Source organism: Ictalurus furcatus, chromosome 19 (assembly GCF_023375685.1).
Source record: "Ictalurus furcatus strain D&B chromosome 19, Billie_1.0, whole genome shotgun sequence".
Taxonomy (NCBI): Eukaryota; Metazoa; Chordata; class Actinopteri; order Siluriformes; family Ictaluridae; genus Ictalurus; species Ictalurus furcatus.
In genome coordinates, this window is record NC_071273.1 from 503,027 (window position 1) to 527,981 (window position 24,955).

The following is a 24,955-nucleotide window of genomic DNA, read 5'->3' on the forward strand; positions in this document are numbered from 1 at the left end:
TGATCAGCTGACTCTCGACTCACTCATCAACTTAGCTATACGCCTGGATCGTCTACTACGGAGCCGCCGCTCCATACGCAGCGAGGCGGAAGTACCAGCGTCTGAGAGCCCTAGTGAACCCATGCAGCTGGGACAGACTCGGGTGAGCATGCAGGAGAGAGAACGACGGCGCCGTGAACATTGTTGTTTCTACTGCGGCGAGAAGGGCCACTTCGTGCAACAATGCCCTCTCAAACAGTGCTCTACCCGAGGGGAAACCAAAACTGCCAAACAACCTCAGTCGGGGTTGAGTTTAGAACCCATTGCCCAGTACTCAGTTCAGTCTGCATTCGTATTACCAGTTATATTAGAATACTCAGGCATTTCCTGTATTTTAGAGGTGCTGATCGACTCTGGAGCGGCGGGGAACTTCATCGACCAAGAGACCATACTCCAATATAACATCCCCGTTCGTCCTCTCAGCACCCCCCGCCGTGTCCAAGCCATTGATTGAGCCCCCATTGGAGATGGTTTAATCACCCACTTCACCGAACCTATTAACCTCCACACCAGCGCTCTTCATCAGGAAAAAATTACGTTCCATGACATTGTGACGGCCCGGCATCCAGTGGTTCTCGGTCTTCCTTGGCTTGAACATCACAACCCACAAATTTCATGGAATCAAAGGGAGATCACTCGCTGGTCAGCTCACTGCATCAATCACTGTCTCCAAGTCCCTGTGATCTCCTTAGCATCCACATCTGTTGAGAGCCCAGACAAGGCGGACAACGTTCTGATCCCCAGTGTTTACCACGACCTCATTGAAGTATTCAGTAAAAAGAAGGCTAGTGGACTACCTCCTCATCGAGATTATGACTGCGCAATCGATTTGCTTCCAGGCACTACACCACCGCGAGGGAGAGTCTATCCGTTAACAGTAACTGAACAAAAAGCCATGGAGGAGTACATTCAGGAAGCATTGCACCAAGGTTATATACGACCATCTACTTCTCCAGCATCAGCGGGGTTTTTCTTCGTAGAGAAGAAAGGAGGAGGTTTACGACCATGCATTGACTACCGAGGACTAAACCGGTATTGCGTCAAGTACCGTTACCCACTACCTCTAGTACCAGCCACTCTGGAACAACTACGCACTGCCACCATCTTCACGAAACTGGACTTACGCAGTGCATACAACTTGGTCCGGATTCGAGAAGGAGATGAATGGAGACTGGGTTCAGCACAACTTCAGGTCACTATGAGTATCAGGTCATGCCATATGGGCTTTCTAACGCTCCCTCGGTCTTCCAATGTCTAATTAACGACGTGTTACGTGACATGCTGGGACGCCATGTGGTCGCCTACATAGATGACATTCTAATATATTCTAACTCCCGGGAGGAACATGTTCACCACGTCCGCCAAGTTCTACAATGACTGCTCCATCATCAGTTATATGTTAAAGCTGAGAAATGCGAATTTCACAGAACCACCATTGCGTTTCTGGGATACATCATCAGCCCCGTAGGGATCTCCATGGACCAAGAAAAGGTCCAGGCAGTAGTAAACTGGCCCACGCCCACGACGATCAAGGAACTGCAGAGGTTTCTGGGGTTTGCAAACTTCTACAGAAGGTTTATTAGAAATTTCAGTGCCATCGCCAACCCCCTCACGTCCCTGCTAAAGGGGAAACCCAAACGTCTATCATGGAATCCAACCGCCCAAACCGCTATTCGACAAGCTCAAGAAAGCCTTCACTACTGCGCCCATCATCAAACATCCGGACCCATCCAGACCGTTTATAGTGGAGGTGGATGCATCAGAGACTGGGGTAGGAGCCATTTTATCCCAGCGATTCGGAGAGAGGCCAAAGCTCCATCCGGTGGCATTCTTCTCGCAAAAGCTTTCCCCCGCTGAGAGAAACTACAATGTGGGAAATCGTGAACTCTTGGCAGTTAAGTTAGCGCTGGAGGAGTGGAGACACTGGTTAGAGGGGGCTACACATCCCTTTGTCATCTTCACAGACCATAAGAACCTGGAGTACCTTCGCACTGCAAAGAGACTCACACCCCGCCAGGCCCTATGGGCCCTGTTCTTCACCAGGTTTCACTTCACGTTATCATACAGACCAGGGTCCAAGAACATAAAAGCTGATGCCCTGTCTCGTCTCGACCACACAGAACGTGTCAACGAGCATGAGGAGTATATCATCCATCCTTCATGTATTATCAATGCGCTAGAGTGGGATCTGGACCAGGAACTAGAGGAGATTCCCCAGTCACAAGTACCCGTAAAATGCCCCCCGAACAAACTATTTGTACCCGAAGAGTACCGTCAAGAACTCATCATCTGGGCGCACTCGGTACAGGGCATCCAGGGGCACAGCGCACACACCATCTCCTAAAAGAGAAGTACTGGTGGTCCAATATGGAGGGAGATGTACACAAGGTGGTGGCATCCTGTTCATCTTGCGCACAGAATAAGGTACCTCGGACCCTCCCAGCTGGGAGGCTCAAGCCCTTACCCATACCCGAACGCCCATGGTCACACATATCACTTGACTTCATAACGGATTTGCCAAGATCCCAAGGAAATACCACAGTTCTAGGGCTGACACCCAACGACGCCTGAAAGAGACCACAGACACATACAAGCGCAAAGCAGATCACCACTGTAACGAACACCCTAATTACCAACCAGGCGATAGGGTGTGGTTGTCCACCAAGGACCTAATACAACCTCATAGCTGTAAAAAACTAACGCCAAGGTACACTGGACCATTCAAGATCCTCAAGCGAATCAATGAAGTCACTTACCATCTGGAACTGCCACGACACAGCCGCATCTCCCCCTCATTCCACGTATCACGTCTCAAACCTGTTGTCAACGGTCCATTAGCTACAGAAGTACCATCTGAAACTCCTCTGACCCCTCTGGAAATTGATGGACAACCGGCTTACCGTGTCAAGAAAATCATCAAATCTAGACACAGGAGAGGCAAGCTAGAGTACTTGGTCGAGTGGGAGGGTTATGGACCTGAGGAACAATGCTGGGTTCCCAAGCAGGACATACTGGATCCACAGCTTACTAAAGACTTTCACACAACTTATCCTGATCTCCCAGGTCCACGACCCCGGGGGAGGCCAAGAAAGAACTCGGCTCCCGGAGTGAGCCCTTTGGGGGGGGGGGTTCTGTCACAGCTCAGTCAGATCAGAACTCAATTTCCCAAGATACAACACTCACTTCTCATGCACGCATGTGCTCACCATCCCCGGAGTTCTGATCAGGCACACCTGGCAGCAATCACACACACACACACTCTCACCGCTAGTACTTAGGGATGTCATTCACCTAGACTCAAAGCGAAGTATACGTTCAGTCAACTCGTTTCTCTGCGTTACCAAGCCGTTCTAGTTAGTTTGTCTTCTCGTGATCCTCGACCCTTGTTTCCAGTTTCGACTATGCTCTCTGCCTGACCCCGTTTGTGTTGTTTGTCCGATCGCTTGACCTTTGCCTGTCTCATGACTACGTTTCTTGTACTTCCCGATACCACGCTCTACACCTGCCGCCCGCTCCTGCTTCCGTGCCGATTCGAGTTTCGTGACAAGTGAAAGCTTTATTGCTTGTAAAGGTAGTTTTATTTCAATTCACAAATACCAGATTTTGTATAAAATAATAAATGTCTAAAACACTAATATGGGTCTCATTCAGAGAGAAAGAGAGAAACAGAACAAAGTCATGACAAACCACAGGGCTCCAATAGGGCACAAGCATAAGTGTGAAGAAAATATACAACCACTACTTACAATTCACACTCCAAATTCAGCACAGAATCCACGGTACTCAAAAGGAAGTACAAATCACCAGAAACCACAACAAAATCCCCACCACCTCACCAGTGCCAGTCAAACCCATGGAGGAGACCCTGCAGCTGCCATGGAATCAGGAGGAAATGACAACTAAAGAAAAAAGGAAAACAGAATCAAGCAAAAGTGTAAAATAATAATAATACACTATGTCCAAGGAGAACTGGGTAATTCACCACAAAATAAAAGATAGTAACAATAATCCTGCAGTCCTCTAAGTGTATTTCGCTCGCATGTCATTCAATACCCTGAAGACTGTGTCACCAAGCCAATCACCATCAATTCAAATGGAGTTCTCAATGATGCATGCAGCTACCTCATGTCCACATTTAATTACATGAAGGTGACCTGATGCTAGCAGATGCTTGTTTGCAGAATCAACGAATGGATGAAACGAGAGCATGCTACGCTACTGTGCATCTATTTTACTATTTACACCAATCATCCTGTTCAAACGTTTACACCCCCTGGCTCTTAATGTATCGTGTTGCCTTCTGGAGCATCAGTGAATGTTTGCACCTTATGTAATAGTTGTGTACGAATCCCTCAGTTGTCCTCAGTGTGAAAAGATGGATCTCAATATCATATATATTAGTTTCATGCATAACTGTCAGATTTTTGAGACATTTTAATAAGGAGAAGATAATGGTAAAAATGGTAAATGGCACACTTATATAGCGCTTTTATCCAAAGCGCTTTACACTGGGTCTCATTCACCCATACACTCACATGGTAGCAGAGCTGCCACGCAAGGCGCTAACTTGCCATCGGGAGCAACTTGGGGTTCAGTGTCTTGCCCAAGGACACTTCGGCATGTGGAGTCACGTGGGCCGGGAATCGAACCGCCAACCCTACAATTAGTGGACAACCCGCTCTACCACCTGAGCCACAGCCGCCCGGATGGAACGGAATGGAATAATGGAATCAGAAAGGCAGAAAGTGGAAATAGAAAATCAGAATAAGAAGCTGATGAATAAGGGTATTTTCACATCTAGTTAATTTGAGCCCTCCAAACACTCTCAGAGCGGTTCAGCATGTATATGTAAACAAACCAAGTGATCTCAGACCCCCCTAAAAGGACCCAAAAGCGAACCGTACTCAGACCACCTTCGTTTGTGGGTCTGTTTGTTATTCGATTTCTTCATGATATGTTAAAACAATGAGGTCAGTCCGCTTTGCGTTTCGTTTCAACATGTGTACCTGGAGGCTTACCGTACCTGCAGCCATGTTCCATCACTCCTGAAAACAACACAAAACCTTTCACCATGTCAGGTCGCGGGGTTGTGTGGTCTCAGGAGTAGAGCTGTGCACTTCTTGAAATTTGGAAAGAAGATTGCATTAAACACCAACTATCCTGAACACATGAGAACATAAAAGTGTTTATTTTGTTTTCTCAAAAAAATGAAGGAAAGAGGCTATAACAGAACAGCACAACAATGCTGGGTAAAAGTAAAAAAAACTATGACAGAAGTACATGAACACCCGTGATAAAATGCACTGAAGAGGAGAGTCTGCTGAAATAAAGGATTCCTGTCCCTTCTATGATGACTTGGATAAAATTTTGGGTGCAAGCTGGGGCCTGAGTTCTTATGAAGTTGTGGTGTGAACAAGAAAGGGTCTGAGATCACTTCACTGCTGAAGAGGACCAAAAAAGAACCGGGTTCTCTTTTGAGTCCACTATATTGTGAACACCAAAAGGACTGAGGTCACTTTCGGCTGGTTCCCTTTCTGGTTCATTTTAAGTGAACTGGGTTTGGGTCTTTTAAAGCGAACTATATATGGAAAAGACCCTAAGAAACAAACTTTTGCCTCATCACCAATCTAACATTATGTGTTTAATATGCTACTTAACTGGATGGAATGACGACACTTGTATGATAAAGAAATATTTGTGATAGAATCTACAAACCGTTCAGTAGCTTCTTATATCATTTTTGTCAGCTTTATAATGCAGCTACAGTTTCTGCTCCTGAGCACTCGGCTCTGCTCGTTCCACATGTCAGAGTCTATTCCATCTTTAATGGGGTGGGCGTGGCTAACTTTCAGATCACCGCCCACTCCAAAATCAGTTGACCAATAGAGACTTATGGTGAACACCTTCTTCTAAGACCCACTCCATGTAAAAATGTGCCAAAAGTCAGCAGCAGCAGCAAAAAAAAAAAAAAAAAATCCAGAAATATTTGCGAATAGAAAAAAGAAAACAAAATGAGAGGGGAATCAGAGTTAATTTTTTTTAAATTAATTTTGGTTTTATTTTCCTTACTTCCATTTGCAAAATATTGTTTACATTTCTATAATTAAAATTTTGCTTCTGAATTTTATTTTTTTATTTGAAACGGGCACAAAATTCATTCCATATATTTTGTAATTCATAAAAAATTCTTTATCAATAAATTTTCAATGAGAAACCTGATTCAGAAAAGACATGAATGTCAGCTCTCCTCAAAATAAATGTTTAACATGTGATATATCTTAATTTTAATTCTTTTTAAAATTAAGATTTTAAATCTTAATTTTCCATGTCCCTCGTTCCTGGTTAAAAACAAATGGGGATAGAGCTTTTTCAGTTGCTGCCCCTCATTTATGGAATCAATTGCCACTAGACATCCGCCTTGTCTAGTGGAAAACATATCTCTTCTCCCACGTGTTTTAATCTAATTTTTACTATTGTCTGTTATCTGTTATTATTTGGTTTTATTCTGTTTTCTATTTAATTTTCCTTACTCTGCTCAGCACTTTGGTCAGCTTTGAAACATGTGAAACTGTGAAACATGCTATATAAATAAAATTTACTTACTTACTTAATTCATGATACTGTTTGTTTTTCACCATCATTCAGACTTTTACTTCTTCTATTCTGTAATAATATAAACCTATATTGTTATATAAATGAACTACATAGGCCGTGGAGAAACAAGTTTATTCCCCGTGTGCAATGCACTATAAGTCTAGTAGAGAACCATCTAACATTCGGTCATTCGCGCTCTCTCTCTCTCTCTCTCTCTCTCTCTCTCTCTCTCTCTCTCTCTATCTGATTAAAGTTCATGGTCAGTCTGCTCTCGGTCTGTTCTCTGTTCAGCTTCAGCTGCTGATAGTTTAATATGAAACACAATAGATGAGAGGAACTAAATATAACACCATGTGATCATTTGTAATTACATTGTTAATTAGAATAAACAGGTGATATTAAATCCTCAAGTCATTCTGAATGATAAAATCATTTTACAATCACATCATCTTTAAAGTAATTCTTAAACCATGATAAAAAAATCTGTTGATGAAGAGTGTCATTGTGTCTCTCTACAGATTGTGGAAGTGTGGTGTATCAGATGAAGGCTGCGCTGCTCTGACTTCAGCTCTGAGATCAAACCCCTCACACCTGAGAGAACTGGATCTGTCCTCTAATAATGTAGGAGACTCAGGAGCGAAGAGTCTCTCTGCTATACTGGAGAATCCTCACTGTAAACTGGAGATACTGTGGTAAGATCATCTCTCTGAGAGTCACATGACCTGCTCCTCAGTAAGACACGTTCTCTAATAGAGAGACTGAAGCAGAAGTTTTAGGTTCATCATCAATGTCCTGAGGAGCAAGATTGTTTATTTTCACTACACACTGATGATTTGTCAGAGTCTTTGGGTCAGATGTATGTATGTGAGAAGCTGCACCACAAAATGTGACTTGATGCAACTGCAATGTGTGTGAAATTACTGTGAAATTTACTAAAACATTGTAACTAATCACACAAACTGCACCTGGGACACAAACTAAATGCACTGTGTATGAGCTGTAGGGTTTAAAAGCAGCAGTGAAATAGAACTATCTTAAAAAAAAAACAGAATTTGGAAACTAAAATTAGATGTTGATGCCACAGGACTGTGAAGGTCAACAATTACATAAATCAAACAATTTATTTTTTAAATAAAGCTGAATTAGTGTTTATTCTGTAGCTACTGAATCGTTTGTAGATGCATATATGTAAAGACATATTTCTTTATCATACAAGTGTCTTCATTCCACCCTGTTAAGTAGCAGTTTAAACAGCTTAACGTTAGCAACGTGATGAGAATGAAGTTGGATTTTCCAGATTTTTTGTTCCCACATGAAAAGGTCCAGGTCTTATGTTCTCACTGTCAGAAAGACTGTCCTAGAAACTAATGTTTGTTTATCTTTATTTCCTTCTGTAGACCATACCATATCACAGCTGCATACCTCGGCTGTATAGTTAAGACTGTAAATAAATGCTTCATTATCAAGAATATTTTCTCCACTCCTGATTCTCTAATCGGAATCTGATCCATATTCGGCAGCCTCAACCAGCTGAAATATTGATTGTAGTGAGACTTTGCTACAATATTATGGTCCTTCGAGCTGGATTGAGAGCAAGATCAAACCAATATGGATCCAACAGTAAGTGAATAATCAGATTAAAGGAATAATCTGGCTTCTCACCTGGATGATCTCAACTGGATGACCCACTAAGGACCCTCCTGCTACAGCTTCTTCCCACTGTCCCAGTCAACCAAGAAGCAGCTCGAGGAAAATGTCTCGTAGTGGCGCAAGCTCTCACTCCAGGATAAGTAGGCGCTCTGTCACTTCCACTGGCGTTTACCTTCCACCGGAACTCTCTAGTGTCCAGACTGTTATGTTGGAGGAGAAGATTAAACAGAGGCAGTTAGATAGTCTCTGCCAGCAGGTCGAGGAGGACTCCGTGGCTGATGTGGAATACCAGCGGCTACAGACACAAGCTAAAGAAGCTCAGCGTATTCAATAGGAAGCTCTTGCAGCAAAGAAGGCCTTATCCAAGCATCTATAAAGACAGCGTAAGTTGCAACAAGCAGAGACTGAGCTCGAGGTAGCGAAGCTCATATGCTCCATGCTTCTTAAAGACTGGTTCCATGACTCCTGTGCCTCCAGGCTCACCTGACCGCCTTTTGCCTCCATTTCAGCTCGTACATTTCAGTCCAGTCCTAAGTCCACCTCATCTAGCATCCTCCCCAAGCGGCCCTCTACTCGCTCACCAGCTGTGACCTCAACCATACCAACTTACCTATCTGTACAGATTATTCCTGATGACTCTTTGGTGTCTCAGCTATCACTTAGACCACTGCAGTTGACAGCCGAATCCAGGAGTGAAGATTCTGATCAATTCTAAAGCCTATATATACCATCTGGGGCCTTACTCCGTTGCATTGAAGGCACTTCAAGACAAATATGGCCAGCCAAGACAGCTTGTTCAGTCTGAGTTGGGTGCCATCAGGAGCACTCCACCATTCAAGATGGTTGATGCTAACACCTTTCACTCCTTTGCATTATCCATTCAATCATTGGTGGGCATGCTGAGGACTCTTGAGGGCCAGAACGGTTACAAGCTCATGTGTGGCTCTCATGTGGATCGTCTGCTAAGTGAACTACCCTCTGTTTGTCGTGATGATTTTGTTGAATACTGCCTAAGCAGGGGTATTTTCCAGATGGGTACTGACAAGAACTATACACTTCCTTATCTGGCTGCCTGGTTGGGGATTAAGTCTCAAGCAAAACGCATCTCTAGCCGAGCTGCAACCCTGTTCCAGAGTTAATCATACAAGTCCTATGGTAAGGCTACGCCACCCACTCTTCCAAAACTGGCCAATACCAGTTTTCCTGGCCAATGAGAGTGGCATAAGGTCCCCTAAACCTGCAGACTTGAAATCTAGCTCAAAGCCAAAACCATATTGTCCCCATTGTGACAATAGGGATCACTATCTCAACTCTTGTGACCAATTCAAGAAGTTAACCACTTCTCAAATAGTCACTTGGACTAAAGAGGGAAAATGCTACTGAAGATGTGGTCCTTCACATGCAGTAGAGGCCTGCAACCTCAAGCGTCCATGTAAGGTCTGTAAAGAACTACATCTCACAGTTCTACATAACTCCATCAATGACACCTCCAGGGCTGTACTCATGGTAAACGTGCCACCCAACAGGATTTACCTTGACAGACTTAACCATTGAAAGGGGTCAAAGTACTTCTTCACAATGGTCAACACTCTATGGAAACTTATGCAGTGCTTGATGATGGATCAGAGAGGACAATAGTGCTTCTGACAGTAGTGCAGCATCTCAAGTTAACCGGTTCCCATGAACTGTTTCCCTTACAGACAATTCAACAGTGTCACGCTGAACTTGACAGATTATCGATATCTGTCCTCAGTATCCAAGCCCATGATGAAGTTTTCTGTACGCAACCCATTCACTGCAACTGGTTCATGTCTAGCGGAGCACAACTACCCAGTGACTGCCCTTCAGAATGCCTATTAACATCTGAAGGATCTGCCATTGCCTCCTGTGGACAGAGTTAAGCCATTTCTCCTTATCGGGTCAGATAATCCCCACCTCTTGACACCAATCCAGCCCATAAGCAAGGGCCCAACAGGGTGACCCATTGCTGTCAGCACTCAGCTCGGATGGTCTCTCCAGGGCCCAGTAAGTTCAATGCAACCCTCGTGAGGGAATCAACAGTGTCTTCACGTCATGACAGAGCCAACCCGTGATGATCTCATCCACTATGTAGAAAGACTCTGGCTGATACTCAGGTTGATACTCTCCCTTACAATGTAAAAAATGGTCACCAGGTCCAAACATAATCGAGAGGCTTACACCCTGCTGCAAGATGCCACAATCTGGGTGAATGTGAACGGTGTTCAACATTACGCTACACCATTGCTGAGATGAACATCGGAGAGTTTACTCCATGCAGATAAAGTGACTGTGCTCCCCAGTTTATGTAACATTGAACGCAGGCTGGCATGGGATCCCAAGAGGGATAAAGTCTACTGCACTGAGAAGAAGTTGGAGACGGCGGGTTATGTGGCTAAGATAGCTCCAGAGGAGGCAAACAAGAATACAGAGTCTTGGTACATTGCACACCATATGGTGCATCACAACGGTAAAGACAGGGTAGTCTTTAACTGTTTATTTCAACATCAGGGACAAACCTTGAATGATTAACTGCTTCCTGGGTCGACTTTGGGACCTTCCTTATTGGCTGTGCTCCTGAGATTCCACCAACACACTGTTGCTATTAGCAGGGACATCAAAGGTATGTTCCACCAGGTACACTTGCTGCCTGGGGACAGGTCAGTGTTGCAGTTTCTTTGGTGGGACATGCGCAGGGAGGTGGAACCTGATGTATATGAATGGCAGGTACTTCTGTTTGGCACTACATGCAGCCCATATTGTGCTATTTATGCCCTCCAAGACCATGTTCAAGGACACAAAGATGACATGGCTGACCTAGTCGACATAGAACATTCATTTTATGTTGAGAACTGCCTTCAAAGCATGCCAACTGAAACCGAAGCCCAAGCAATAGTGGATGGACTGTGCCAGCTGCTCTCTGATGGAGGCTTTGAGATAAGACAATGGGAAAGCAATGTACCATCGTGATTCAACACCTTCCCACAGATGCCAAGTCTGCTAATAGCGAGCGAGGGTTGGCACAGAGCAGCACTGACCTCCAAGAACTCACTCTTGGTCTGCAGTGGAATTGTATCATTGACACCCGGAGGTATAATTTCCATGCTACGGAGACCACTGTGCCTACCATGAGAAATATATATAGGACCTTGGCAAGTCAATATGACCCTTTGGGGTTCATTATCCCAGTCACTACCAGGGCCAAGGTTTTTATCCAAGACCTTTGGAAACACAACCTCGGTTGGGATGATCCCATTGAACAGCCACGTTTGAGAGAACAGTGGCTTGCCTGGGTAGGAGAACTCCCAACTCTCCTTCAGGTGCAGTTCCCTCGAGCATACACCTTAGCATCTAATGACAACTGTTCTGTCATCCGAGAGTTTCATGTCTTTAGTGATTCATCGGAAAGACCTTATGGTTCAGAAGCCTACTTCCCTACCACAAATAGCCAAGGAGAGGTCACCGTAACCTTTGTCTTGGCCAGGTCTAGAGTAGCACTGAGGAAATGCCTGTCCATGCCTCGTTTTGAGCTGAGTGCAGCACTGACTGGTGCCCTATTGGCCAAGGTGATCCAAACAGAATTGACTATTTCTATCCACAAGGTCACTTTCTTTTCTGACTCCACCACTGTTTTGTACTGGCTGACATCGGAGTCCTGTCACTACAAGGTGTTCGTAGGAACACGTGGCAGAAATACAGAACCTCACCGATATGGCCGAATGGGGGTATGTTGAGTCGGCTCACAACCCTGCTGATCAACTCACCCGAGATCTTACGTTAACCAATTTGGCAGGACCCCCATCAGTGGAGCTCAGGACCAGCCTTCCTGAATCAGCCAATTGACCAGTGGCCATCAACACCTAAAACTGAAGAAGAGCCAGACTTCAGTGAGTTAAAAAAGGCTGCCTTTATTGGAAGCGTTCCCATGCCTAGTAGTTCCCTTCCTGACCTAGGCCAGTTCTAAACATGGCAAGAGCTTATCCAGGCCACTGTTAGATCCCTGCATGGGGCAGCTGGTACAGACAATGACTCTCCTGTCAGAGCTTCTGATTATATTGAAGCAGAGAGGCTCCTCCTGGCACAGGCTCAAAGTGACTCATTCCTGCTTGAATTCAGGGCTTTAAAGGCTGGCAGTCAATTCCAACTGACAGTCATTTGGGCTCTCTTGCCCCTGAGTATGATGGGGCCACTGGTCTCATTAGAGTGGGTGGATGGTTACGTCATGCCAGTGACCTTGACCTGGAGACTATACAGCCAATTGTGTTAGACCCTGGCCATTCCGTCACCAAGCTATTAATTAAGGAGACAGATCAGGGACTCCTTCACCTGGGCTCAGAAAGGGTCCTAGCTGAACTGTGTCACCAGTACTGGGTACTTTGAGGCAGAGAAGGTATTCGTAAGCAGCAGCGCACCTGTCAAGACTGTCAGCGGTGGCGTACCAAGCCTTAAACTCCACGATTGGCGCATCTACCAACCTGCAGGCTGAACCTGTGTAAGCCACCTTTCCATTCTACTGGTGTAGATTGCTTCAGCCCATTCACAGTCAAAGTTGGTCATCGCCAAGAGAAAAGATGGGGGATTATAAACAAATGTATGATAACACAGTGTGTGCATCTGGATATTTTAGAACATTTGGACACGGACGGATTCCTGCTCTTTCTGCATCGATTCATAGCACATCGAGGCAAGCCCATGGAACTGCTTTGCGATAATGGCACTAATTTCATTGGAAATTATCGATAACTACAAGAGACCTTCACTGCCATGTCACCAAGGTTTCAGGAGCTGCTGGCTGGGCAGAAGATCCGGTTCCACCATAATCCACCAAGTGCTCCTCACTTCGAGGGAACCTGGGAGCATGAGGTGAAATCAGTTAAGACAGCACTGCGTGTAATCATGCGAGAATAAAACCAGTACTGCAAACCAAAACCAGAACCAGTACTGCAAACCCTTCTGGTGGAAGTTGAGAGCATATTGAATGCGAAAAGACTTGGCCATGTATCCTCAGATGTTGCAGACTTTGATCCAGTGACTCGAAACCTACTTCTTATGGGTCGCCGTGATGCCTCTCTACCTCAGGTCCTGTACGACTCTAACAACTTGCTCAGAAAATGGAGGTGGAGACATAGTCAAGTGTTGGCTGACTGTTTCTGGACTGCCTTCATTCGCCATTACCTCCCAGGCTTGCAGGGTCATCATAAGTAGAAGACTGATGTCAAAGAACTGACAGTAGGTGAAGTAGTGCTTATTGTCAATCCCCAGCTGCCACGGGCGCTTTGGCTTGTCAGCACAGTGATGGAGACCCTGGCTGGGGCCGACGGTAGAGTTCGTATCGCTAGAGTCATGGTCAAGGAGAATACCTACACCCGTCCAGCTGTCCGGCTGATCCCACTTCCTCACCTTGAGGATGATGACACAGATACTTCAGTCAGACTTTCCTAGAGTGTACAATTATCCTGAAAGATAATTGGTGGCAGCTGTCAGAAATCTTGCCCTAGGAACTAATGTTTCGTTATCGTTTCCTGCACGTTCTGTTATTAGCGACGCACATCGAATAAGATGACTGCTAATTCTTACATGCTGCTGGTTATGTTCTGTGTAATGTGTTCATTCAAGACGTGTAAGTGCGTTTATATCTTGTTAGTATGTATCTGGCAGGTTATTTGGTAATTTCCAATGTTTATATTGTTGTGTTTTATTTCGGTTGTAATTTGCCAAACTAATCTACCTGCCAAGTCATCACTAGCCATGCTAGTGTTTTGATCCGATACGCGGGAGAGTTTTTTTATACAATCTTTTATAGCTGTGTATTATTCAGTGTACTACTGTATTTTCGTTAACTCCATTGTGAGTATTGATACCGATAGTTATGTTGAATATATTTCTTGTACTATGTCTACTGATTTGAATGTAATTAGTGCAGCGAGACATACATATCAGATGAATATTTATTGTAAATTATTTCTCTTTATTTCCGTCTGTAGACCATACCATATCACAGCTGCATACCTCGGATGTATAGTTAAGACTGTAAATAAATACTTCATTATCAAGAATCTCTTCTCCACTCCTGATCCTCTAATCGGAATCTGATCCATATTCGGCTGCCTCAACCAGCTGAAATCTTGATTGTAGTGAAATGTTGCTACACTCACTCCTGTTGATGGAGCCGTAAAGCACACTAATATCACATACAGTAGGTAGTCGACCAGAATGTCTAATTACCAGCATGTGTACAAGGCCACGGCGGTAAATATAAAAAACCAGTCACATGTGAAAGTCATTCACGAAATTACCACCAGGTGGTGCAAAACGAGTGAAACTGTGACTTTTAGTCTGTAAATGGAGATCAAATAACAGATTAAAACAATAGTAATAAAAATATAACATTGTTGTCAAAACAGTGACTGATTTCATGTTATTGTTATTTTCAAAGCTTATTAGAACAACGTACTCGAACCGGAATGAAAGTATAGCTTATGTAAGTACTACACAAGTTGACATTTTTAGTTCAGTGTTGAAATAAACTCATTTTAAGAAAATGGCTGTTAAAGATATTGATTGCAAATTTTCATATTTACTGTTTAGAAATCAGATGATTACAAAAAACACTTTTTTGTAACAGTAACTCATTTGTCATTTCCCCCAAAGCTCTACTACACAGTTGACTATATATAAACTGTATGTGACTTCTTTGTGTGAATTATATTGTAGAGAGAGATGTAATGAGAGGAGGGCAGATAGAGGAGATATTCCTATCCTTATTCACCGCATATATTTTACACCTCGATGCACTAACGTTTGTTTTCTTATTCTTTCTTTCTTTACTTATTCGAGCTGTGGATAACTGCTTGTGTCTGTTTTTTTATGCTTTTGCATGGTAATGATGTCTGTTGTAAGCTAGTGGAACACATCACAATGAAATTAACCAATGAAATTCTGTCTCCTGGTTTAGATCAGCCTGTAGTTTCTCAGTATTGGTGAGCTCCAAAAAGGAAATGACCATATTTAGACCTGCTATCATGACGCTAGAGGAAATGAGCTTTCCAACAATACCAAACTTTTTTTTACCAAACCGAATTTTTCAGCCAGCTATATCTCCGTGATTGCTCTTGAAAACGTCTGGGTAACCCTGTTCCATTTCAAAGGTAACTCCACGTTTCGTTAGCTCAATGCTGTGGGGAAGCACCCTCGTGCGTGACTGGCATCTGAAGCTTGTGTAACATCATGCCTATTTATAGGTCTGCCATGGTCAGGTGACGTGGCAATTAAGCGCGTCATGTAATATATAAATGGCACCTGTGAACCGCGCCGTCAGTCTTTATTATCTTTAATTGACTTATATTAATTAATTAATTGTAATCAAAAGGACTTAGTATGTCTTTGTAGTTTGTAAATGCATGTAAATAAAGGGCATTTGAAATTCAAAAATTCTCTCTCTCTCTCTCTCACTCTGATTAAAATTGAACATGGTCGGTCTGGTGTTCTTTGTTCAGCTTCAGCTGCTGATAGTTTAATATCACACACAACAGATGAGAGAAACTAAATATAACACTCAGTATGATCATTTTTAATTACATTGTTAATTAGAATAAATGGGTGATACATCAACTTTAAAGTAAATCTTAAACCAAGATAAAAATCTGTTGATGAAGAGTGTGTCATTGTGTCTCTCTACAGGTTGGATTGTTGTGGTGTCTCAGATGAAGGCTGTGCTGCTCTGACTTCAGCTCTGGGATCAAACCCCTCACACATGAGAGAACTGTATCTGTCCTATAATAATGTAGGAGACTCAGGAGTGAAGAGTCTCTCTGCTGTAATGGAGAATCCTCGCTGTAATCTGGAGAAACTGAGGTAAGATCATCTCTCTGAGAGTCACATGACCTGCTACTCAGTAAAACACATTCTCTAATAGTGAGACTGAAGCAGAAGTTTTAGGTTCATCATCAGTGTCCTGAGGAGGAAACTTCCTTTCACTGCACACTGATGATTTGTCACAAAGTCTTCGGATCAGATGTACGTATGTGAGAAGCTGCAAGATGTGACTTGATGCGACTGCAATGTGTCCGAAATTACTGTGAAATGTACTAAAACATTACAACTAATCACACAAACTGCACCTGGGACACAAACTAAATGCACTGTGTGTGAGCTGCAGAGTTTAAAAGCAGCAGTGATGTGGAAATGATCTAAAAAAAATAATATATAAAACATATTAAAAGGTAAAGACATCTAAATTTAATAAGGAGCAAAAGAGAGTTTCATAAGTCACAGCAACAATACTTTTGTCAATTTTTTTTTTATTGTTCTTAAAACTGAAATAGTTAATTCAGTACATCTTCTTCTAGCCACTATGAAAAGGGTTGCCAGATATCAGCTCAATAAACAAGTAGTATTCAAACCATGCAGTTTTCCTCAATAGTAAAGAATAAGTAAACTCAAATACATTCATATAGTAAAACAGAGCTGATGTTGAGAACAGGATCAATAGGTGTTTGTATGAGAGAAGATCACAGTGCATGCTCACTACTGTATGTTTTAATGTACAGACACTGACAGGTGTGTGTCACACTATATTAATACATGACGTGGAGGCCGAGAACCACCCAATGCTATACATTTCACATACAGGGGTGTACACAATATAGTTCACACATTTGTGATATATATTATATATTAGAGCTGCAACAACTAATCGATGAAATCGATAATAATCGATTATGAAAATCGTTGTCAACGAATCTCGTTATCGAATTAGTTGGTCTGTGCGCGGTACATTTACTCGTTACGTTACTTCTGTTCTGAAAACACGCCTCGGAGAGGAAATACTAAAGTTGTATCCCAAATGAAGTACTATACATTTACACTATACACTGTGTACTCTACCATCTACTGCAGTATTTCTCAACCAGGGGGTCCGCAGACCCACTAGTGGTCAGTGGTGTAATTGCAGGGGGTCCGTGGGAAAGTTTTAAAAATGTTTAAATAATATATGTTGTTTTTTTTTTTGGTTAAATGCATCAAAATATATTAAAATGAGATGTTTTAAAATTAATCAATACATTTGGTTATTCGCATGCATTCACAAATATCACATCAGCTGAGCTGACAATCAATTGATGGATTTATTTTACATTTATTTACAAATGAAATGATAATTTGCAAAAATCTATGATTGGTAGACAAGGTCAAGTGTTGCATTGATGGATAAAATAAACAAAAGATAATTCAGAGAGTCAAATTAAATGTCACACCAACAATAAAATGTAAAAATATAATCTTGAAATGTTTTGATTAAATTTTAAATGTCCACTATTAATATTCTTAATGTTAAATATTAATAAAATAAGCCAACATATATAGAAATTACTCTTTTAATATATAGCCTATAATTGTTGTGGAGTGAGGGGGTCCTTGTGGATTCTTCAAAATATTCTATGGGTCCAGAGCTCACAAAAGGTTGAGAACCACTGGTCTAGTGTATGAATTTTAGAAAGGTAATATCATCTCAAATGGAACACATTAGTTTTTTTTACCACCCGGAAGTATAAGCCGCTTCCTAGTCAGTGGCGCATGACGTCATACGCACGTAATGCGATGCCACTAGCTTTAGCAGATACCCAGAGTAACACACAATGACTTTCTTCAGTTTACTTTTTATGCCAACATTACTTTTTATTTCCAACATGACCACAGTCACCATCAGTCCAAGGTGTAATCATCGAGTGACAGCAGAAAGAAAGTGTGCGACCTCCAAGTCCTCCAAGGCAGGGGACCATTTTATATTAAACACCCTGAAGAAGATCAAACTTTACAAAGCAGAATTTGTGTAGCACAGACATACGGCAATGATCCACGAGCACAAATTTATGTTTATATCCAAAATGCTCCACTGTGTTCAAGGGGCAGGGGAAACTGGTGTGAGTTGCTTAAAAGGTTTAGTTTAATTTAAGTTTATTGTCATTATATGTTCTATTTGCGTGCTTGTAGTGTAACTTCTGTCGTTTATTATAAAGGAAGTGATCTGTTAGTAATGAGGCCATGTTGCTCCTCACTCGCGGTAAGATCTGTAATGTCTAATTAAAACAGTAGAATCAAAAGTAAAACAATATGATTAAAGACAGTGAGTAAGAGAAACCATAAGGTGCAGTGAAAGGGAGTTTTTATTATTAATTCAGGACTGTAGTTTCATTCCCTACTTTATTTGCATCCATAAAAAGTAATGCATAAATACAATTTTTGTTTTATATATATATATATATATATATATATATATATATATATATATATATATATATATATACACACATACATACATACATACATACATATATACATATATACACATATATAGATGCACTGATTTATCAGCCGGTAATCGGTATCGGCCAATAAAGGCTATTATTCCCGCTATCGGCTTATAGTTTAAAAACATCCGATGATCAGGGCCGATTATATGCTGTCAATCAAAAGAGGGCGGGCAAACACATCGATTTCGTGCTGTGTGTAAAGATGATGTCTCTTGTGTGGAATGATGACAAAACTGCAGTTTGTAATCTCTGTACTGCTAAAATTTTACGGGAATCGGGAGTCCCCATCACCCCCCCCCCCACTCTGCTCGCGCTGAATTAAGGACCAGTACGCTGTTGAATTTTAAGGGCCAGTACACTGTAGATTTAAATGAGTGACAAAAAAAGGTTTATATTGCACAGAAAAAATATATTTGTAGAGTAGTATATTTCATATGCAGTTAATGTTAATATGAGTTAATATCTTCAAAAAAAGGTTTATATTAGGCCTATATATTACCAGTTTGATGTCAGTGATGAAGTTGAAATGCTTTTGTTTGTGGTGAGTGAATGTGAGACTAACAGGAGGTTTTTTTAAAAAAAAAATTCAGTCAATTAATTCTTTTAATATGAATTAATAACATTCAATAAGTTAAGAAATCTTACTTTAATCTTCAGAATTTAGCTCATGTGTTAATGTTAATTTGAGTAATGTGTTTTCTGTTTAGGAGACTAGTTACTGTGAAACAACTTGTTGAAATAGAGAGAATAAAGTTTTTATTTGCATTTCTTTCAGAATTGTGGAGTTAATTATTATTAATTTAAAGGAATGCATAAAAAGCAGAACTATCGGTATCGGCCGATATCACTCTGAATAATTGGTTATTGTATCGGCTGAGAAATGTAGTATTTTATACTTATGTAAATGTGCTTTTTTTGTTTTCTTTTATTTTTAATAAATTTGCAAATATTTCAAACAAACTTCTTTCATTCTGTCATTATGGGGTATTGTTTGTAGAATTTTGAGGATAATAATTAATTTAATCCATTTTGGAATAAGGCTGTAACATAACAAAATGTGGGAAAATTAAAGAGCTGTAAATACTTTCTGGATGCACTGTAGATAGATATATATACAGTGGCAAGAAAAAGTATGTGAACCTTTTGGAATTTCATGGTTTTCTGAATAAATTTGTCATAAAATGTGATCTGATCTTCATCTAAGTCAAGGGTATTGACAACTGTAATGTGCCTAAAATAATGATAAAAATAAATTCTGACCCCTCATGTCTTCATTGAACACACTTATTCAACATTCAAAATGGCAGTGGAAAAAGTAAGTGAACCCTTAGAATTAATAACTGGTTGACCCCACCTTGGCAGCAATAGTCTCAACCAGGTGCTTCCTGTAGCTCTGGATCAGACCTGCACATCATTCAGGAGGAATTTTAGCCCATTCTTCCTGCAGAACTGATTTAGTTCTGTCATATTCTTTGGACGTCTCATGTGTTCGGCTCTCTTCAAGTCATTCCATAGCATCTTTATTGGGATGAGGTCTGGGATCTGACTTGGACACTCCAAAAGGTGGATTTTGTTTTTCTGAAGCCATTCTGTTGTGGACTTGCTCTGGTGTTTTGGGTCATTGTCCAGTTGCATCACCCAACTTCTACACAGTTTCAGCTGACGTACAGACATTCTCACATTATCCTGAATAATTGTCTGATATATTCGGGAATTCATCTTCAGCTCAGTGATTGCAATCTGGGCAGGGCCTGATGCAGCAAAGCAGGCCCAAATCCTGATGTTTCCTCCACCGTACTTTACGGTTGGGATGATGTTTTCATGATGATATGCCGTGCCCTTTCTACGCCACATGTAGTGCTGTGGGGTTTTTCCAAATAGTTCAATCGTAGTTTCATCAGTCCACAAAACATTTTGCCAATCCCGCTGTGGAGTGTCAATGTGCTCTTTTGCAAACTTCAGGCGTGCAGCAATGTTCTTTTTAGTAAGCAGTGGCTTCCTTCGTGGTGTCCTGCCGTAGATACCCTGCTTGTTCAGTGTTTTACGTATTGTAGACTCATGAACAGAGATGTTAGCCAGTTACAATGATGCCTTCAAATCTTTGGCTGTAATTCGGGGTTGTTTCTTTACCTCATTGATGAGTCTTCGTTGTGCTCTTTGTGTCATTTTGACTGGGCGCCCACTTCTTGGTAGAGTAGCAACAGTCCCAAAGTGTCTCCATTTGTATAATGTTTGCCTAACTGTAGACTGGTGAATTTCTAACGTCTTTGAAATCACTTTGTAATCCTTGCCAGCTTTATGGAAATCAACAATTCTTGATCGTGGATCCTCTGAAAGCTCTTTTTGGTGAGGCATGGCTCACATAAGTGTGTGCTTCTTGTGCAGAGCAAACTCCAAAAGTTTGAGGGGTTTTTATCAGTCAAAGTAGCTGTAGTCCACACCTCCAAACTCATTTTCTTAACGAGAATTAGCTTTTTTGAGGTCATTAACTCAAGGGTTCACATACTTTTTCCACAAGCACTATGAGTTTTTTTTGGTTGTTCTCAATAAAGACACGAGGGATCAGAATTTTTTTTGTGTTATTATTTTAGACACATTATATTTGTCAATACCCTTGACTTAGATGGAGATCAGATCACATTTTATGGTCAGTTTATTCAGAAAACCATGAAATTCCAAAAGTTTCACATACTTTTTCTTGCCACTGTATGTATCTATCTATCTATCTATCTATCTACCTATCTATCTATCTATCTATATATATATATATATATATATATAATATATATAATGTGTGTGTGTGTGTGTGTGTGTGTGTATGCAAAAGGTTGTTGAACTTCACAAAATGGGAAGTGGCTATATATAATATATATATATATATATATATATATATATATATATATATATATATATATATATATATATATATATATATATATATATATACATACATATATATATACACATTAGGCCACACAGACAGACCACACAGACCACAGCGTGAGCACCTGCTGGCTTCAAATGTGTGAAGATGGGAAACATTTGTAAAGACCTAGTGTGTGTTACTTAGCCCACAATAAGACAAACTGTCTACAACCAGAGGAAAGCCAGTGTTGCACCTCTGGCTGAGATCCAGGCATCCTGCAAAGATCACTCCATGAACACGGCGTGTAATACTGAAGGACTGAAGAAACCAAAGGGGACAAGCAAAAGACCTGCAGAAATCTCTAGAACTCACTGAAGTCTCTGTTAATGTGTCAACTTTAAGAAAACACACTGAACAATAATGTTGTTTAAAGAAGAACTTAACAGAGGAAACTGCTGCTCTCCAACAAACACTGTGTCATTGTGTCTCTCTACAGGTTGTGTAAGTGTGGTGTATCAGATGAAGGCTGTGCTGCTCTGACTTCAGCTCTGAGATCAAACCCCTCACACCTGAGAGAACTGAATCTGTCTGAGAATAAAATTGGAGACTCAGGAAAGAAGCTGCTCTCTGCTCTAAAGGATGATGAACATTACAAACTACAGACACTGCAGTGAGTAATGACCTTTTTAGATAAATGTTGGAAAAAAAATAAGACTAATCATTAATTTGTACATTTATCTTTAGTTCCAATAAATATCAGCTTACCAGGTTAGGAAATAAAGCCAGTTTTAGAAATGTCACTATATTCTATTTAATCAGATTTTTTCTAACAATTGTCTTTAATGCTGTTTTGTGATCAGTAAAGTGTGTTGATTTAAGCTTCATGTGAAGGTAGAAGACAGGGAGTCAGACAGAGTCTACAAAATATGGTAAATGAGTGCATGAGAGTGATTGTAAATGAACATCTTGTCTCCTTGTGACAGCCTGCTATCTCTGACTTCATACTGCTGATTTTGTCTGAACAAGATGATCTCTGTTTTTCCCTGTTTCTGATCAGCAGCACACTTTCTTCTCAACTCTCATTAAAGCTAATTAAAATGATATTTTTTATGCCACAAATATTTGATTTAAGCAGCCACTTTACTCACTCTGACACTTCTTCCAGCACCCTACCTCCACACCGTGTCTTCTGTCTTTCCTGTAAAATTCACCTCGGCTTCTTCTTAAAGTCTGCACTTAAATATAAATGTAGAATAAGAGCTAACTGATACAGTAGTGTTCATTACTTAAAAAAAACTCCAAAGCGTGTGATTGGATAAGAGCAGAGATGTGATGGGTAAATATCTGCTCATTATCCTGTTAGAACTTGTGGAAGTTTTCATTTGTTCTCGCTAAATGTTATAACACAGATGGTAGTAAGAATTTAGAAATGTAGAATGATTAATTACAAACAGGAGATGATGTTTCTCTTGGAGCAGAGATGATTACACGTTGATCATGAAGTGCCACAGTCCAGTTTGTGGTTATTAATTCACATGTTTTTCTTTTATATTCAGGTTGTGATGAACATTTGTGTGTGTGATGAAAACCCCGGTGTTCCTGCATTTCCATGTTAGGGAATAGAGAACACATTTATAAACACATCATTCATTTAGTTATAACACATTAAACAGACTCAGAGACATGAGAAGTGTGTGTTCATCGTGCACAGTGAATCAGACTGCACATGATTCTACACTGAGAGTATAATGACCTCTGACCCCTGGATAAAATTCCCTGGACTTGTCACATAAAAAACCTGAGGGATTATTTAATTATTTTTAACAGCAGGTAAAAAAGTGCAGAAACTCGAGCTGAACCCAGACAGTGGAAGAGAGAGCTAAAATGGACAGGAAACAATTTCAAGACATTGGTGGAATTCTGACCGGACAGGATTGGCATCTGGGGAGTTTATCTGAGGAAGACCCTAGGAAGCTCACTACAAGTAACATTTATCACTTTGTCCTTTGATTAATTAATGTTCCATTGCAGCCACTTATTTAATCAAATTAGTGGACCAGAACTAACAAACTAGTTTTAATTGGTGATTTTTCTATGTTTGTGATTAGTCTTTGTTTAGTATTGTAATATTTTTTTTTTATTTTTTTTTTAAACACATATACACGTATGGTATAACTGTTTTGCTGGATACATAACTAAAATTATATTGTATCTAAGTGCTTGCATAATGGTATCAAATACATTTTGAAGAAATAAAATACATAAATACAATCTTGTCATTATTTTTGTTGCTGAAATTGAACTTGAGTATTTAACATGAATTTTGTAACAGAATAATTTTCAACAGTTCTTCAAAAATAAATTTGTGTAAAAACAAAATATATTGTCACACTATGTGTTTTTGTAGCACAAAGTGCTTTTTGTAGTTAAAATCACCCCAGCATGCTGAGTCAACATCATAACCCAAACTTGCTGAGTTAAAACAACCCAGCACCACACAACACTGTACCCAACGCTGGATTTCAGAATCGACCCAAACTGGGTTTATGTTTAACTCAACAATTTTTCAGTGACCATTTTAATTTATTAATTTTTTTCACCCTAAAATGATTCTTATTGTTTTTCACTTTAATTTATTGGTTAGATTTTCACAATAATGGTAGAAAAGTTTTTGACATGATTTATCTATTTATTTAAAAACCTGCCATTTTAACAGGGGTGTGTAGACTTTTTATATCCACTGTAAGTGTGTTCTCATTAGAGTACTACATTTGGTCTGAGCAATTTAAGGTCTATTAGTCCTTTAGGCATAGTAGTGATAAATGAATTGCAAAATCAGATTTTTCAAGAACAAGATATGACGTTTAGATATATATAGTAGAGATGTGCACTTTTTAATGTTTAGATTGACAATTTATTTAAGCTCTCTTGCATGAAACAAATAAAATGTTATAAATAAATCAACATTTTATTTCAAGGGAGCAAAAGTTTGTTTGACTTGTTTTATTTGTGCAATATATAACCTTTAAAGTCAAGTAAATTTTTGATAAAATGGCAGGAAGTTAATTTTAAAGCTTCAGTACGAACATTTTTTTGGTTTAAAAATTAACATAAATCAATTATTGAAAATAAAAAATACATAAAAGTGTTCAAAACTATCACCTTACCTTACACTGATTAGAACATTGAATGTTAAGCTTATAAACAATGATTTATAATTTGAGCTGTCAGGTTGGATTTCGAGGCAAATGTCAGTTTGATGTTATTCGTCTTTCCGTGGTTGCATGTGTGGGTGCTGAGGATGTTGGAGTGTTTGTAGCTTGTTCTTACAACAGTTGCTTAGAATTTAAACTTGTCATCTAGATGGCTGATTTAATCTGGATCGTTCTAAACACAGTTATCGTTGACATCTGGGGAATCAGCTGTTGTCAAAACCAAGAAAACTGTGGAGAGCCGGCAGTCAAACAGGGAAAGTGAT

The 24,955-nt window shown here is 40.5% G+C and overlaps 1 protein-coding gene across 1 annotated transcript in view; it reads left to right on the forward strand.

Annotated features, from left to right (window-relative positions):
- The window catches only part of LOC128623058 (NLR family CARD domain-containing protein 3-like), a 37,987-nt gene extending 13,956 nt beyond the window's left edge, over positions 1 to 24,031 (forward strand). The window contains exons 3-6 of the mRNA XM_053649922.1: positions 7,152 to 7,325; positions 15,982 to 16,155; positions 21,974 to 22,147; positions 23,305 to 24,031. Coding sequence (XP_053505897.1) covers positions 7,152 to 7,325; positions 15,982 to 16,155; positions 21,974 to 22,147; positions 23,305 to 23,311 — 529 coding nt within the window. The 3' untranslated portion in view covers positions 23,312 to 24,031. The remainder of the gene's footprint in view (positions 1 to 7,151; positions 7,326 to 15,981; positions 16,156 to 21,973; positions 22,148 to 23,304) is intronic.
- Positions 24,032 to 24,955: the final 924 nt, after the last annotated feature.